This window comes from Notothenia rossii (assembly GCF_949606895.1).
Source record: "Notothenia rossii genome assembly, chromosome: 7".
Taxonomy (NCBI): domain Eukaryota; kingdom Metazoa; phylum Chordata; class Actinopteri; order Perciformes; family Nototheniidae; genus Notothenia; species Notothenia rossii.
This window is the reverse complement of record NC_136905.1, coordinates 20,145,906-20,160,064: the sequence shown is the minus strand read 5'-3', so window position 1 is coordinate 20,160,064 and position 14,159 is coordinate 20,145,906. Positions and strand designations below refer to the sequence as shown.

At 40.8% G+C, this 14,159-nt stretch overlaps 3 protein-coding genes across 3 annotated transcripts; all 3 read left to right on the top strand.

The window, feature by feature from the left end:
* The first annotated feature begins 309 nt into the window (after nt 1–309).
* hoxa11b (homeobox A11b) lies at nt 310–3,544 on the top strand. The gene is given in 3 exon segments (XM_079640569.1): nt 310–961; nt 964–1,689; nt 2,604–3,544. Coding segments are annotated over 3 exon segments (972 nt in total). The 5' UTR covers nt 310–948; the 3' UTR covers nt 2,837–3,544.
* A 3,155-nt stretch (nt 3,545–6,699) lies between these two features.
* On the top strand, nt 6,700–9,141 carry hoxa10b (homeobox A10b). Its single transcript, XM_079640565.1, has 2 exons — nt 6,700–7,602; nt 8,430–9,141. The coding sequence occupies exons 1-2, from the start codon at nt 6,834–6,836 to the stop codon at nt 8,702–8,704; spliced, it is 1,044 nt and encodes a 347-aa protein (XP_079496691.1). The 5' UTR covers nt 6,700–6,833; the 3' UTR covers nt 8,705–9,141.
* A 2,023-nt stretch (nt 9,142–11,164) lies between these two features.
* Nucleotides 11,165–13,060, top strand: hoxa9b (homeobox A9b). The gene is made up of 2 exons (XM_079640573.1): nt 11,165–11,814; nt 12,232–13,060. Exons 1-2 carry the CDS (start codon nt 11,292–11,294, stop codon nt 12,468–12,470), a joined length of 762 nt encoding a protein of 253 aa, XP_079496699.1. The 5' UTR covers nt 11,165–11,291; the 3' UTR covers nt 12,471–13,060.
* Nucleotides 13,061–14,159: the final 1,099 nt, after the last annotated feature.

Below are 14,159 nucleotides of genomic sequence, written 5' to 3'. Positions count from 1 at the left end.
TTACATTAAGCTAAACGCATTAGCCTCACATTAACTTCGAGCAGGCTGCTTCAGGCCCTTTGTATCTACTTTAACGCGTAATAACTGTAACAATCAGCATGCAATTAAAGTACATTTGGACACAGTGAAGTCTGCAACTGAGTCGAGCTTGCATGTTTCACTGATCCCAAAAATGCTGGCCCAAACAAGCCCATAGCAACCACAAGAGATAACCAAGCCTGTCTGTACAGGCCTTTGTCTTTTTGTCGCCTGGTGCCAAACTGGAAGGATGCCTGACAAAAGTGCAGCATGACTCGCATTGCTCCGCCACTGCAGTGGACTAGATTTGTCTATTTATAGCCAGGGGAGCGATCTTAAATTCACCCCGAGAGACAAAGAATTCATAACCTGCCAATCTGCTGAAAATAGATTTGATTTATGTTCCAATACAATTGACTCATGTGCTCTTGTTTCTTTAAAAAAGACCTCAAGCTCAGACCAAGTTCTCTATTTTAGCCTATTAAATGTTATTTGTGCCACAAGGATTAAGCCTCATAGCAAAGTCTAAATCGTGTCTTTAAAAGGCGTGAGGCGTCAGAGGTTAAGGTTAGGGTTAAGATGAGGTTAGAATTTAAAACGAACTTAAAGGTAAGAAAATGGAAGGTTTAGCATCTTGGCGTGAAATTGGATCTAATTGCATGTTTTGTTTTTCCTTTGTAATGTAGCGATTTGACAATAAAAGTCCACAAGCAAATCACCCTATAGGATTTACACTAAATAAAGCCCGTGTTTAAAATGTGTTCAAAACAGCCTAAATTGTGTCTGAGTAAAATGCATTGGCAGTATTTTTTCCTTTCCCATACGGCCGAATGTCTACTTTATAAACTCATTGACTCATATAGCCTACACATTGAGGCGTAGGCTATCTGTCATTTTGTGCCAGTGGTCACATGGCTTTGGCCCTCAGGAATGGATAGAGATGGATCCCCACGTCAGCTTGTACGTCTAAGGATTTCTGCTCCACCAGTCTGCCTCAAAGTGACTGGAGCGCAGCGCCGTGGAGGAACTATGCGAGGATTATTATAGGACGTTTCCAACAGCAGAATATGGATTTTGATGACCGGATCTCTAGCTCCAATATGTATTTACCGAGCTGCACTTACTACGTCTCCGGGGCAGACTTTACGGGTCTCCCTCATTATTTAACCCAAAGCCAGTCCTCTTGCCCCAATATATACCCCTATCAGTCTTCAGCACTGCCACAGGTCCCGTCCGTCAGAGATGTGGCTTTCAGAGACTATGGGCTTGATACTTCCAGTAAATGGCACCACAGCAGGGGGAGCCTGTCACACTGCTACCCGGAGGACATTGTGCACAGGGACGGCTGGACGAGCTCGACCTCCAGGGGGGGTGAGATCCTGGTGAAAGGCAGCTCCAGCGCCAGCCACTCCAGCTCCTCCAACCCGACGCACGGCTTCTATGGCAGCGTTGGCAGGAACGGCGTTCTGCCACAGGCTTTTGACCAGTTCTTCGACACTGCCTATGCAAGCGCAGAGTGCAGCACAACGCCCACAGCACATGCAGCAGACACGGACAGACACGCCGCCAAAACAAGCCCCGCTCCGGATCACCCTGACTCGGACTCCGGGGAGAGCTGCAGCCCCAAGTCGTCCTCCGGCCACAGCGATGAGAGACAGAGCAAAGGCAGCAGTGAGTACACAGCTGAACGCAACAAGGAGAAAATCTAACGCGTTGCTCTTAAAGCTTTTTATATGCTGTTTTATAAGCACGTAAGGTTTATGGAGGGCCTGCAGATTTCCCCTATAACAAAACTATGTTATAAACGACAAGATCACGTGCTTGGGATTGAAATTGGCCGTGAAGACTTTGGCGTTAAGCTTGTCTTCCAAGATTTCCAACAAGATCTCCACTTTTTTTGTGCGCCAGTTAACTTCATTTATAAGGCAGTTAGTATTTATAAAACATTACTCAAAAAGCAATCTAACTTTTTAAAACACATTCATTCCCCATATTTGTTTCCATGTATAATGTATTTATTTTAACGTGAATATTTTGGGATTTCTTATTTGATTTATTCTGTGTTGACTGATGGGCTGCTGAAGCTTTCGAATGTGACTTTGTAGCAGATTTAGGCTTAAACCCTGCTCCTTATTCAAATGTAAATATTTGCAAATTCACAGGATTAATGGGGATTTATTAGAACACTTGCTTTTCATGGAACTTGCTCTCACTAACACTAAAACAACAGCACTTTACGCACAGTGAAATCACAAACGGACAATACAAGCATATCAGATACACGATACTCATGACTGTTTAGTTTAGGCCCACGACCTCTCAGAAAGCAGCCGGTATGGTTTTACAGATTTCAATAAGTTTTCACAACTTCCGAAATGCCTAACATGTCCCACTATCAAGCCCAGTCTTTGTTTACAAATCTCGGTCCTGTAGGCCTGAGAGGAGAAACACTTGACCTCCAAAGCTCTTGTAGACCACCACTGCTGACTCCAAGCAGGAAATAGACTTGTGATTGCGTGTTGTTGTAATGTGTCTATTACATCTCATGTGGTGACCTTTTGCCTTTCTATTTGTTTTTCTTTCAGGTGGCCAGAGGACACGCAAGAAGAGGTGTCCATATTCAAAGTATCAGATCAGGGAACTGGAGAGGGAATTCTTTTTCAGCGTTTACATCAACAAAGAGAAGCGCATGCAGCTCTCACGGATGCTCAATCTGACAGATCGCCAGGTCAAAATCTGGTTTCAGAACAGGAGGATGAAGGAGAAGAAACTCAACAGAGACCGTTTACAGTACTACACCACAAACCCCCTGCTATAAACACTGAACAAAGACTGTCACTGACATGTACTCCTCAACCATACACGTCCACATTTTACAGGATGGCGAGTTTTGAATGTGCCAAACTTACTAAAGAATTTCACTATTTATACACTATTTTGTCATTAAACACCGTTGGCTCTATTATTATTCATATTCATATTATTAATTATTAATATTATTATTATTATTATTATTATTATTATTATTATTATTATTATTATTATTATTATTATTATTATAGTCCTTTCATTCGGTTGGCCCGACCAATCAACCATTTTTGAGTAATGTGGTAGTGTGTGTGGTTTGCTTGAGCGGATCATTTCTTTGTATTATTTAATGATATTACTCTGCTGCAATTTAAGAAGGAAAAATCATGATTTTTTTTCTACCCTAAATTGTTCTACATTTAAATTGTTTTCCAGATTTACGCACAACTTTTACAGACAGAAATGTTCTAAAATATTGTTCCTGTTTTCTTTCTATTATGATTTGAAATGTATTGTGGAAATACAACTCCGGTGATTACAAAGCTATTGTGTATTTTCTGGATTTACTAGACTTTACCTAACATTGGTTATATCAATTTGAACCAATATTATCGGTCATTGTTTCATAGTTAGGGAGTAATTGGAGTTATAATCTGATACCAATTAATTCAATTTAAGTATTATATTCGACAAAATTAAACATCTGCGCTTGACCCTCAACTGAGACGCTTTGTTGAGCTCTTGGCCATAAAGTTGGATTAATCCGGAATTTCATCCAAAAATTAAACTGATGATAAAAGACCATAACCCTCAAATGAAACGTAATCTCATTTTTAGTTTTATATGCCAGCACGTGGATCGTATCAGCTGCATGATATAGGTCTGATGCTTTTTATTCCCTCATGGCTTGAAATGGGATCCGCTGCAGTTATTGTTTGATATCCATTACAAAGGGTTCATTCATTTCGTGGGAGATTAGAAAAGGCTGCTTTCTGACCTAACATGCCTGTTGGGCTTACTGAGACAATCTTGACACTTGTTTGAATGCATAGGCTAAAAATGCAATGTATCCATCTAAAAAATATGAATTGATTTGTGTGCATATACACGCTTTCATCAAAGTCGGTTGTTGCTGAATGACTTTATTCATTTAATTCCCTGAGAGTCAGCTGGGCCATCACGCATTGACATTGGGGCATCTAAATGGGTGGACGAACACCAGATTAATATAATAATCATCAGGTCAATCTGAATGGTCATTAATTATTCATTGTGGTGGTTTGATCCAAATACTTCACATCAGCCGCATTCCAAATATGTATTTATGCCATCAGGATTTATGTTAAACTGTAAAGGAAGGTCAAAGAAGCTCACATAAACAAATGGGTAAAAGTTGTCTTGAGGTGGCATTGTATCCGCCACCAGGCCCCTGGAAACAACTTAAATGGCCTGCAATAAGCTAATAAGGGTCTCGATGCCTTCTTATACCGTGCATCCTTTGAGGCTCACAGGAATTCCTCTTTGATTGCTGCACATCCTCCCAGTTGCTCCAGTAACTTGGCCATAAAACGAGGATTCGTCTGGAGCATTTGGAGTGTAGTGCAATAAAGCGTCTGAGACCAAGGTTATTAACTGTGACTAAGGGGCTGAAAAACAACGGCTGGAAGCATTGAAAGCTTGTGATCACGGACCTTTCCGGCGTCATTTGTTTCAGCATCTTACCGTGGTAGGAATATTCTGCGTGTGTGTTGTGTTGCAGTGTAGGCCCAGTGGTCTTCGTCCACTGGGTGGCGCTCCTCAGATCAATGTCATTGCCGTGAATTGAGATATAAAAGAAGTTTGACTCGCCGCTCAGCTGCTTTAAAATACATCACCACCTCACGATATAATTTTTAAGGTAAGTAGGCCTACAGACATATTATCATGTTCGTGTTATGACTACGGAGGATTTCCTAATGTGATTCAACGAGGTGGCTCTGCTTTTCTTGTTTGTCCTACCTCAACTTTATCTATAAACTCAATATGTAGTAAATGTTATGTCAAGAAAGAGTTTCTGTCCACATTTCCTCAAGAAAATAATGCATGTGTTTGTTTTTTTAGCATTAGATCAAGGGCTATTTATCAGGTTGCATGTTTGAAGTAATAGGCAAGTAATTCGCCCTCAGAAATAAGATCACGCGGGCCTGTGTTCCAAGTATTCTGTGGTTCACTAAATTGTATAACCCCCTTACAGTTTCAAACCTAAATTATACTTTATTTTCTAAATTATAAATTGGATTAATGTTGTTTTGTTGTCATGTAAACAAAATATTTTAAACCTGTGAAATTTAGAACCTACATTAAGGATGCAGCTTGTTGTGTGTCATTGCGCACGATGTTAGATATTTTCATTATTTATTTTTTACGTTTCTTAAACTAAATGAATTGAATTAATACAAATACAAATTGTATGGGAATATAATACAAGAGCAGCGCAAACTGATACTTCATACAATCCATGAGAGTTTATGATTATTATCCTCCATTGCAGCCCGACATGCTGCAGGTTTCACGCCATATAAAACGGCTGTACATAAACTCTGATATCTAGACTTTATGGCTCCAGGCTTAAAGGAAAATGGAGGTAGACGATGTTGTATTTTCCCCACATTTGGATACATCTTTACGCGGATTTAAATCTGTAGGCCTGTGTTGTAAACTCCTAAACCGTTTGAGGGTCTTATAAGGAAGAATGGGTTTATCTTTTATTTTATTAAAGTTGTTATAGCATTCCAGGCTGACTATTTGTGTTTATGCCTACACGTTTTTTTCTTAATATAATGAAGACCAACTTTTTATCCATTTGTTACTCGTATTACAAAGCAATCAGATTTGTTTATTTCAAGGACTTGCAATGTCTACTATTTAATATTATGCCCAATTACATTCAAATGTCGTTATATTATTCTCATAGGCCTGTTGTGTCAAACATTTCATTAAACAAAGGAAACAAACTATAAAGAGATGAACAAAGATATTTATTGGTATAAAAAAAAAAACGAATTGAACACGAGTTAAAAATATGCTTCGAGCTTTTCATTCATGTTTAAAATGTAAGCCTTTTGGCAGGTGTTTTTAATTTAGAAAATGGTGATTCTGTGTATAGGCCTCGCAGCGTTCGTGCGTTTCTCAATAAACAGTCCCAGTGGAAAAAGGGGCAACAGATGAACTTGTTCTAATGTTATGCATGTAGTATGATATACATGTATTGAAGTCTTGCCAATATTGTGTGGCAGGACTATCAAGAAAAAGCTAGCTCCAGGGCATTGTTAAGGCGGTCCCTTGGGTCTGCATGTCACACATGCTCGACACAGCTTTCTCAGTTTAAGGTGTCTGGACGCAACCATGACATTTGCACCCACAATTCACACCACAATGATGAGTTTTTTTCCTCTGGTTTGGCCAGCAACGTGGCGAGATGAAACTGTGTGAACTGCTTTTAGACAGTCCACAAGGAATTGTAAGTCCAAACAATCCAATAATATTCATCAGAGTAGCAAAAGAAGGGTTAAGTGTCCCTGGACCAAAGGGTCACACAGGACTTTTGGATCTTGAATGCACCCTGCACTTCTCAGAGGCACCTCTAGAACCCTTCATTTTTACAGTGCTGTAAAACTGGCCATAAAGCTATGCATTGTACATAATTGTTAGGAACAGCTTTAAACAACTGAGTTGTCAAACAGGGAGTTGTTGTTAAGTTCACACATGCAGCTCTGGGCTTATAGCTGGGAATCGAGGCACCGAAAGTGAGATTCAAGGGAGATTTAAAGATTTTACCTAAAACCCTCTGATGCACCACTTTCCCTCCACAGTTTCTTTCTTACGTAGCCTAAAACAAAATATACGACACAGTGGAGCTGCCTGGCCGGACTGGGAGGAGTCTGTAGTCGCCTTGTGTTTTAATTGGCTGCAGGCTACAGTGAGAAGCGTGAGTATCAGTAATTATTCAGCAATGTTTTGAACAAGAAATGTCAGCCAGAAAGGGCTATCTTCATCCTCCGTCAAATTATACCACAACGATGACATGCCCCAACAACCAAGCTGGAAATTCGTTTTTCGTGGACTCTTTAATTAACGTGAGAACCGACAGCGGTTCATATTACCAAAGTAACGGGGTCTATTTGCCACCGGCGTCGGAATATTCATATGGACTCTCCGGAGGCTCGTGTTTCCCGGGAATCGGTAAACGCAACGAGCCAAGCACCCAAAGCGTGATCCCGTCTTCTGCCCCGTATGTTCAGGGGATGGAAACGTGGCTGGAAACGTCTAGATCCTGCCGGGTGGATCAGCCCAGCAGCCAGCATATGCCACAGTGTTCATTCTCACCGAATATAAAAGAGGAGAGCGCTTATTGCCTCTATGAGTCTGACAAATGTCCAAAAGGAGCCACAGTAGATGACTACTCAACCGCATCATGCCCGGTTACCGGCAGCACTTTGCCAGTCCCCGGCTACTTCCGCCTGTCTCAGACATACGCGTCCTCTAGGCTTTACCATGATGTCCAGCCAAACATGAATCACTTTACTCTGCAGCGTCCTGTCCGCCTGGACAGCCAGCCCTCCCGGCCCCAGGCTGCCTCTGCTGAGCCGGAGCGGAGGGAGAGCCACGAGGAGGCGCCTGTCCCCAAACCCTGCGCCCCGGCCAGAGACGAGGACAGCCGCCTCTCCTCGGATATCTCCTCCTCCCCTGAGCCCGAGGAGACGTGCAGTACTGAGTGTCCGGAAAAGCCAGTAAAAGGTGAAGAGTTGTGAAACAATGTAGACATATGTTGCAAAAAAATGCACACGCCAAGTGCTTCCATTGTTTTTTTTAACCAATGATTTCTGACCTCAGAGGAATGCATGAGCCTGAGTACTGATAGTCTGTTCGTGTATTAACATGTAGGTCAATGCCTGCCGTTCACAAGTGTGCTTAACGGGTACTGGTTTATCGGGTATGAGACGAAATTGAACGTGACTTAACAAATAAGAGCCGCGGAGCAGATCCATTGTGCTTTATTAACTGTTTTTAGATCACAAACAGGCTGTGCAATTTATTACTGTGCTATTCAAACAGCCACCAAAGAAATGTAGATTATTAAAAATAGCATTAATTGTTATTGGGTTTTTAAATTTCGTCAGGGTTTCATTATCATTGCTAAGGACAAACCAGTCCATTTGTCCTGTGCAGGACATAGTTGTCAGTTATCCCCTCATCAAAGGCAAGCCTTTCTATAATTTTCAGCAGTCTGTGCACGATATGTTTGATGTCTTAATAAAGAGCAGTATAGGCTGCTTAACGGCTCTATAGATATCTACAGAGAGGTGCTGTGCGTAAAATGGTTGTACAAATTAGAGCTAACACAGAAACCAGTAATTACACAGACATGTAGGTGTCATTTTAACAGAAGAAAATTATATTCCAAATGTCCTGTTGTAGTTAAAACTATTTTATAACTTTGACTTCTTTGTTTTGTATTTGATTTTTGTTGGTCCATAATTTCTACAGAGCTATAAGGATTTTTGTTTTACGACGTGAGTTAATATACACCTGTTGCCTAATGCCATGTTTCATTTTCATTGTAGGAGATGGAAAAATGGAAACCACGGCTAATTGGCTCACAGCTAAGAGTGGCCGAAAGAAGCGCTGCCCCTACACCAAGCACCAGACTCTGGAGCTGGAGAAGGAGTTTCTCTTCAACATGTACTTGACAAGAGAGCGTCGTCTGGAGATCAGCCGCGGTGTGCACCTCTCTGACAGGCAAGTCAAAATCTGGTTCCAAAACAGGAGGATGAAACTGAAAAAAATGAGCCGGGAGAATAGGATCCGAGAGCTCTCAGGCAACTTCAGTTTCTCATGAGACTGTCTGCGTCTTTGGCGCCCTCCTCCATCCATGGCAAGGGCGCCTGCAGAGCCCCCCCCCCCCCCTTCCCAACCCTACTGTGAGAATGTCCATGGAAACAAGGACCCTACTGCTAACTTATTGATTGTTGTTCTTTCTTGTTTTCACGTCTGTTTTTTTGTTGTTGTCGTGGATATGTATTTATAAATGGCTACATTTGTAACGTTGATCCATTGTGTTTAAAATGTTCAGAATGTGACCACAATGTTTCAGAGTTGCAGGCGTGTAGTGTATAGTCAACCTGAGTGAACCATTGGAATTTGCATGCTGGACTAACCCTTGGGACACTTGTGTTACAGTTACATGTACCTTTATGTGCCAACTAAAGAGCCCGAGAGGTCTGATGAATATTTGCACATTTATTTCTGGTAAAATTAATAAAACCATCTCTGCAACTGCAGACTTCTTATTTCATTCATGAAGGGCATGCTAGGAGCTGCGCTTTTTTTTTTAAATCTTAAAGTTGGCACAGGTAGAGTGCATGGTGCTAATGCCTTTGTGTTTTGGAAAGTGTCCGGTCTGTGTGCAGTAAATATCCTTACAGTAGAGGGTGATGTTTTTCATAGTTTAGGCCTCTAATTGAAGTCTGGCGTCTGTGAACATCGCATTGCCTTTTGTCCTTGACATCAGACTTCATTTTAAACTACACAACGAATGGAGGAACGGTGTTGTTTTAAAAAAAAAATGTATTTCAGAATTGTTTTATCTTTCTAAAAAGTGGGGCAAACAATTACAAAGGTAAAATTCTTCATTTGAAGGTTTGGGTAGCGACGCATGAGGACTGCCTTGGACTGAAGCAGCAAAACTAATCCCTGTTTGTGAATTGCCGCACTCGTTGGATCACGATTCAAATCATCTTTTCCCCTTTAAATATTTCCACAAAAATCCCAGTTAATCCTGCCATACTGAGAAACTACATATTGTCTTCAACACACATTATAAGAGATATTGCTGAAGAGAAGAGCGGGCTGTTGAGTGGTTTAGGTAGTCTCATGTTGTTGGGCTTTTATATTTCTCCCACAACACGAAACTGTCTTGATTACCACAGTAAAAACTCGTCGCATCATGAAAAGTGAGTCCCTTATAATTACTCGTCGATTTGTGTTAATCATTTTTCACAGACTGCTTCAAATCACAATATAATTTGAAAAAGAAGTGCAATAAAATGTTTTATTGTTGTGCGTAAAATGAACTTTTAATCTGCGTTTTATCTTGTGAGTTTTCATTATAAAGCCAATTTCTCCTATGTATCTCAAGGTATGTTACATTTAATCTTAGAGATACAACCTTTTTTATTACCATGTCTGTGATTTAAAACACCCTAGCAAAAGATTTTGAGCGTCTCTATGTGATCCAACAGGCGAAAGTAAGGATGCAAGCTGTGAAATGAAAGGATTATGGCTTGTCAGTGTCCAGGAGAGGCGGAAAGGACAGACAAGGCCTCGGTTATGATCATTGCAGTCTGCCAGTTGCCTCGCCGTAGGAAATGCCGGATGCGTCTGCTAGCTCCAGAGAAAGGACACAAAGGCTTAGCTTTATTGGTGATATTTAGCTTAGACAGCCAGGTTGTAACCCAAAGAAAAACAACCCAATTGCCCGTGATAAAAAGGACTGTTATATAGCACCCAAATAACCCACCCTACTTTCCGTTTTAGATTGCCTTTAAAGTAGAACCATAATCCTACAGACCCAGCGATGCGCATCTCGGAAGCTGTCTCTTAATGCTTTCTTGATATTCTAAACTCAAATGATGTTTTAAACACATTCCTGCTTGTTTTATTTAATTAAAAAAGTATTGAAATGTGTTATACAAAAACCACTAACAAGAACTAGTAACGTCTACCAAAGTGAGAGCTTTAAAGATGGAGGCCAATAAACTAATATCAATTCCATATAATAAATAATCCCATAAGGCACATTTTGAAATGGAGGTTGTTTGGTGATTTCGCAAATGGAGGCTTTTTAGTGTGTGTGTGTGTGTGTGTGTGTGTGTGTGTGTGTGTGTGTGTGTGTGTGTGTGTGTGTGTGTGTGTGTGTGTGTGTGTGTGTGTGTGTGTGTGTGTGTGTGTGTGTGTGTGTGTGTGTGTGTGTGTGTGTGTGGGTGTGGGTGTGGGTGTGGGTGTGTGTATGTGTGTGTGTGTGTGTGTGTGTGTGTGTGTGTGTGTGTGTGTGTGTGTCCTCATTTCTATCTCAACTATGTTCGATTACACCACCATACGATCTCTTGGCAGAAATCATAACGTTTATTGCTTATAAAACGAAATATTTGCCAATAAAGAAGCGCGGACTTGCTATTAAAATATGGTGGGGAAAATGGTGGCCATTTAGTTGAGCAGCCGGCTGATTTATTATTTATTGTTCTGTCCCACGGTCACGTGTCTGGGGCGCCCTATCCAGTCTTGGGCAAGGTTCAACTTACCGGACGCATTGAGCCCCTAGCTGGTGCAGGAAAGCAGCTCTTTATGTGCAATGAATCTGAATGATCTGAACATTGCAAGCCTGTAAACGCGGTTTATATATATTTTTGGGCTTTTGAATTTCTGCAATGTCGACGTTGGGAACGAGCTATTACATTGAGGCTCCTGTTCTTCCCGAGCAGGAAGATATGGCACCGAGGTACTCGTCAGCTGCAGGGGTGGAGCAGGCGATGCTCACCGAATATGGCGGACAGGAATCTTGCACTTTGCAGGCGAAATCTTCTATTTTTGGTGGATCTTGGAGTCCCATCTCGACCCACCCTCCGAACACAGCCACTCCGACCTATATACACCACCACTACACCAACGGGGACAGCGATGGTATGTTTACGCGTTCCTGGGCGTTGGATCCGGTCTCTGCGTCCCTCTGTTTGACGGGATTACCGTCGACGGCCATGCATTATGAGATAAAACCCGAGCCTCGGATTGGAAGTGCTGAATGTACAACTTTGGAGACGCACACACCTCTTTTGTCTGACATTGAAAACGGAGCGTCCCTTGTGGAGATTCCCTGCCAACCCACATCCACGTCTAAAGCCACTGAAAGGAGCCCGTCAGCAGAGGACGATCTCAAGAGAGAGATAGAAGCAAGTAAGCAATGCAGTTTCTATTATATTCTCCTTACTCTATGAACTCATTTAGGTGAATGAAAGTGGCGTTAGCTTGGAAATTGGGAGATTTTTGGGACGTCATTTATAAACATTGATATATTTGATAGTGTTTCAAAGAGATGTAATGGTTTAATGGAATGACATGGTCTTTTGTGAAATGAGATAAGACTATTCTCCAATGGGATGGTCACCCCTCACTGCATCATCCTTCATAGGAATAAATAATGTCATGTGATGCTCTATCCTCATGTTGAATAACCAAAGATTGTTCCTATTTCAATAATCTTGTCGGGCGTAGCATGTATTTATCAAACTATTAATCCACAGGAGCAGTCCTGTTTTTGAGTATTCTGAGAGTAACTCTCCTGTCTCTCGGTTTTGACCCCCCTGTTTCCAGATAACCCATCGTCCAACTGGCTTCATGCAAAGCCCACCAGAAAAAAGCGTTGTCCATATACAAAGTACCAAATCCTCGAACTGGAAAAGGAGTTTCTGTTTAACATGTACCTCCCCCGGGATCGTAGATACGAAATAGCGAGAGCCCTGAGTTTGACCGAGAGACAGGTGAAAATCTGGTTTCAGAACCGCAGGATGAAGATGAAGAAAGACAACAAAGACCGGCAGAGAGACAGTTAACTTTGGACTGATGCTGGATTAGAGAGGGGAGGAGGGGGGAGAGGGGGAGTCTGTCTTTAATATTCCTGACCTGTTACACATGTTGTTGTAAAGTTTGTGTAGTTAAACAATGCTGGATGTTATTGTTTACTATGGTGTCCAGTGTTTCATGTTTGTGAGAGGACAACGCGTCTCGTCAGAGTTTAGATGTGTTGTATTTGACGCACAGAAATAGTGAGTAGTTCGTTTGTTATTTGCATGAAATGATCCTTGACTACCTGAATGTATTTCAGCTACCTATTTGCATTGTTTAAGTTATTGTTTTTGCAATCTAGATGTTTTATATCCGTCTGTTTTGTTCCATTTGTGCACACTCCAAATACCTCATCCGTTCCTTGTTTCATGCAAAAATAAAAAGTAGTTTGTATATAGCACAGAAAGTAAATATGACTTATTCATTTGGTATCATTTTGCGTTTAACATTGAAAAACACTGCGTATTTATAGCACATTTAAACTAAATATAGACTATAAAGAATATTGTACTGAAAAATACTATTTTTCGTTCTCTATTCTTTAATTCATTTTTTCATTTGTTAAGCACATTTTACTGCCATGTTCGCCACAATAAATTCTAAACTATTTTCAAAGAATAAGTATTTTTACTTCTTTCATTGAAAATTAATTGAACTAAAACAATTTATTTCAAGATGAAAAAATGTGAAATTGTTTTCATATTATACTTCTTCTCTCTTGTAACCATTCCAACTATTACCCACAGAAAAAGACAATCCTGAGGCCTGTACAAATAGTTTCTCTCAGAAATGTGTTTTTGGCAACCTTACCGGCCTAAAGTATTAGTAAGTTTCTTATGATAATATTTATAAATCAAAATAATAATATTTGGAAAATAAGACAGGGATTTTCATTCGATTGTAACATGGTCCATAACTTTATAATACACACACTGTCCTTTTTAAAGAGCCTCCTGTTTAAACAATATTTGAAAATGGAAATTATATTTGAAAAAGCTTGTATCTTTCGATTTAAATGTGTTTACATAAATAGAACCGATAGACTATAGTGGAACCCAAGAACACACAGCGCAGGCACAATTCAAATACAAAGTCACGAAAGAGTCAGGGCAAATTAAACAACAGCGAAACCCATTTTAGCATTTAAAGATACTTTCTACACAATTATTATCTAAATCCTTTCATATATAAATGCACTGTCTTTTAGGACATCTTCGGTCTTTTAGCGCCCTACAAACTAGACTGGATGCCCTCCTGCAATAAACCTCGATTACAGCCTCAACTGTTTATAAGGTGCGAAAACAGGAAAGCATGAAGGCTCTGTTACAGCAGTAAAGCAGCATTTCTAATTAGCCCCGGGAAAACAGTCAAATGTGTGATATTGTTTTAAGATAGGCCTGACACACACACGCACGCACGCACACACACACACACACACACACACACACACACACACACACACACACACACACACACACACACACACACACACACACACAGATGGTCTAGCAGGACTGCAGATGGCTCTGTCTTAAAACCTCTAATTCCTTTACAACCGTCTACCGACCATTAGTCTGTCTCGAAGCAGAGACATCCGTGTTGTTTAGTCGCTGCAGCAGAGCTCTCAGGACAACTGACACACACAAACACAACAACATGTTTAACACTCTTAAAAG

What these genes read in the sequence shown, in the direction of transcription:
- hoxa10b (XM_079640565.1), top strand. Translation starts at nt 6,834, where the DNA reads ATGTCAGCCAGAAAGGGCTATCTTCATCCTCCGTCAAATTATACCACA. An exon ending in TCCGGAAAAGCCAGTAAAAG is followed by an intron (nt 7,603 to 8,429) that starts GTGAAGAGTTGT and finishes TTTTCATTGTAG; the next exon opens with GAGATGGAAAAATGGAAACC.
- hoxa9b (XM_079640573.1), top strand. Translation starts at nt 11,292, where the DNA reads ATGTCGACGTTGGGAACGAGCTATTACATTGAGGCTCCTGTTCTTCCC. An exon ending in CAAGAGAGAGATAGAAGCAA is followed by an intron (nt 11,815 to 12,231) that starts GTAAGCAATGCA and finishes CCCTGTTTCCAG; the next exon opens with ATAACCCATCGTCCAACTGG.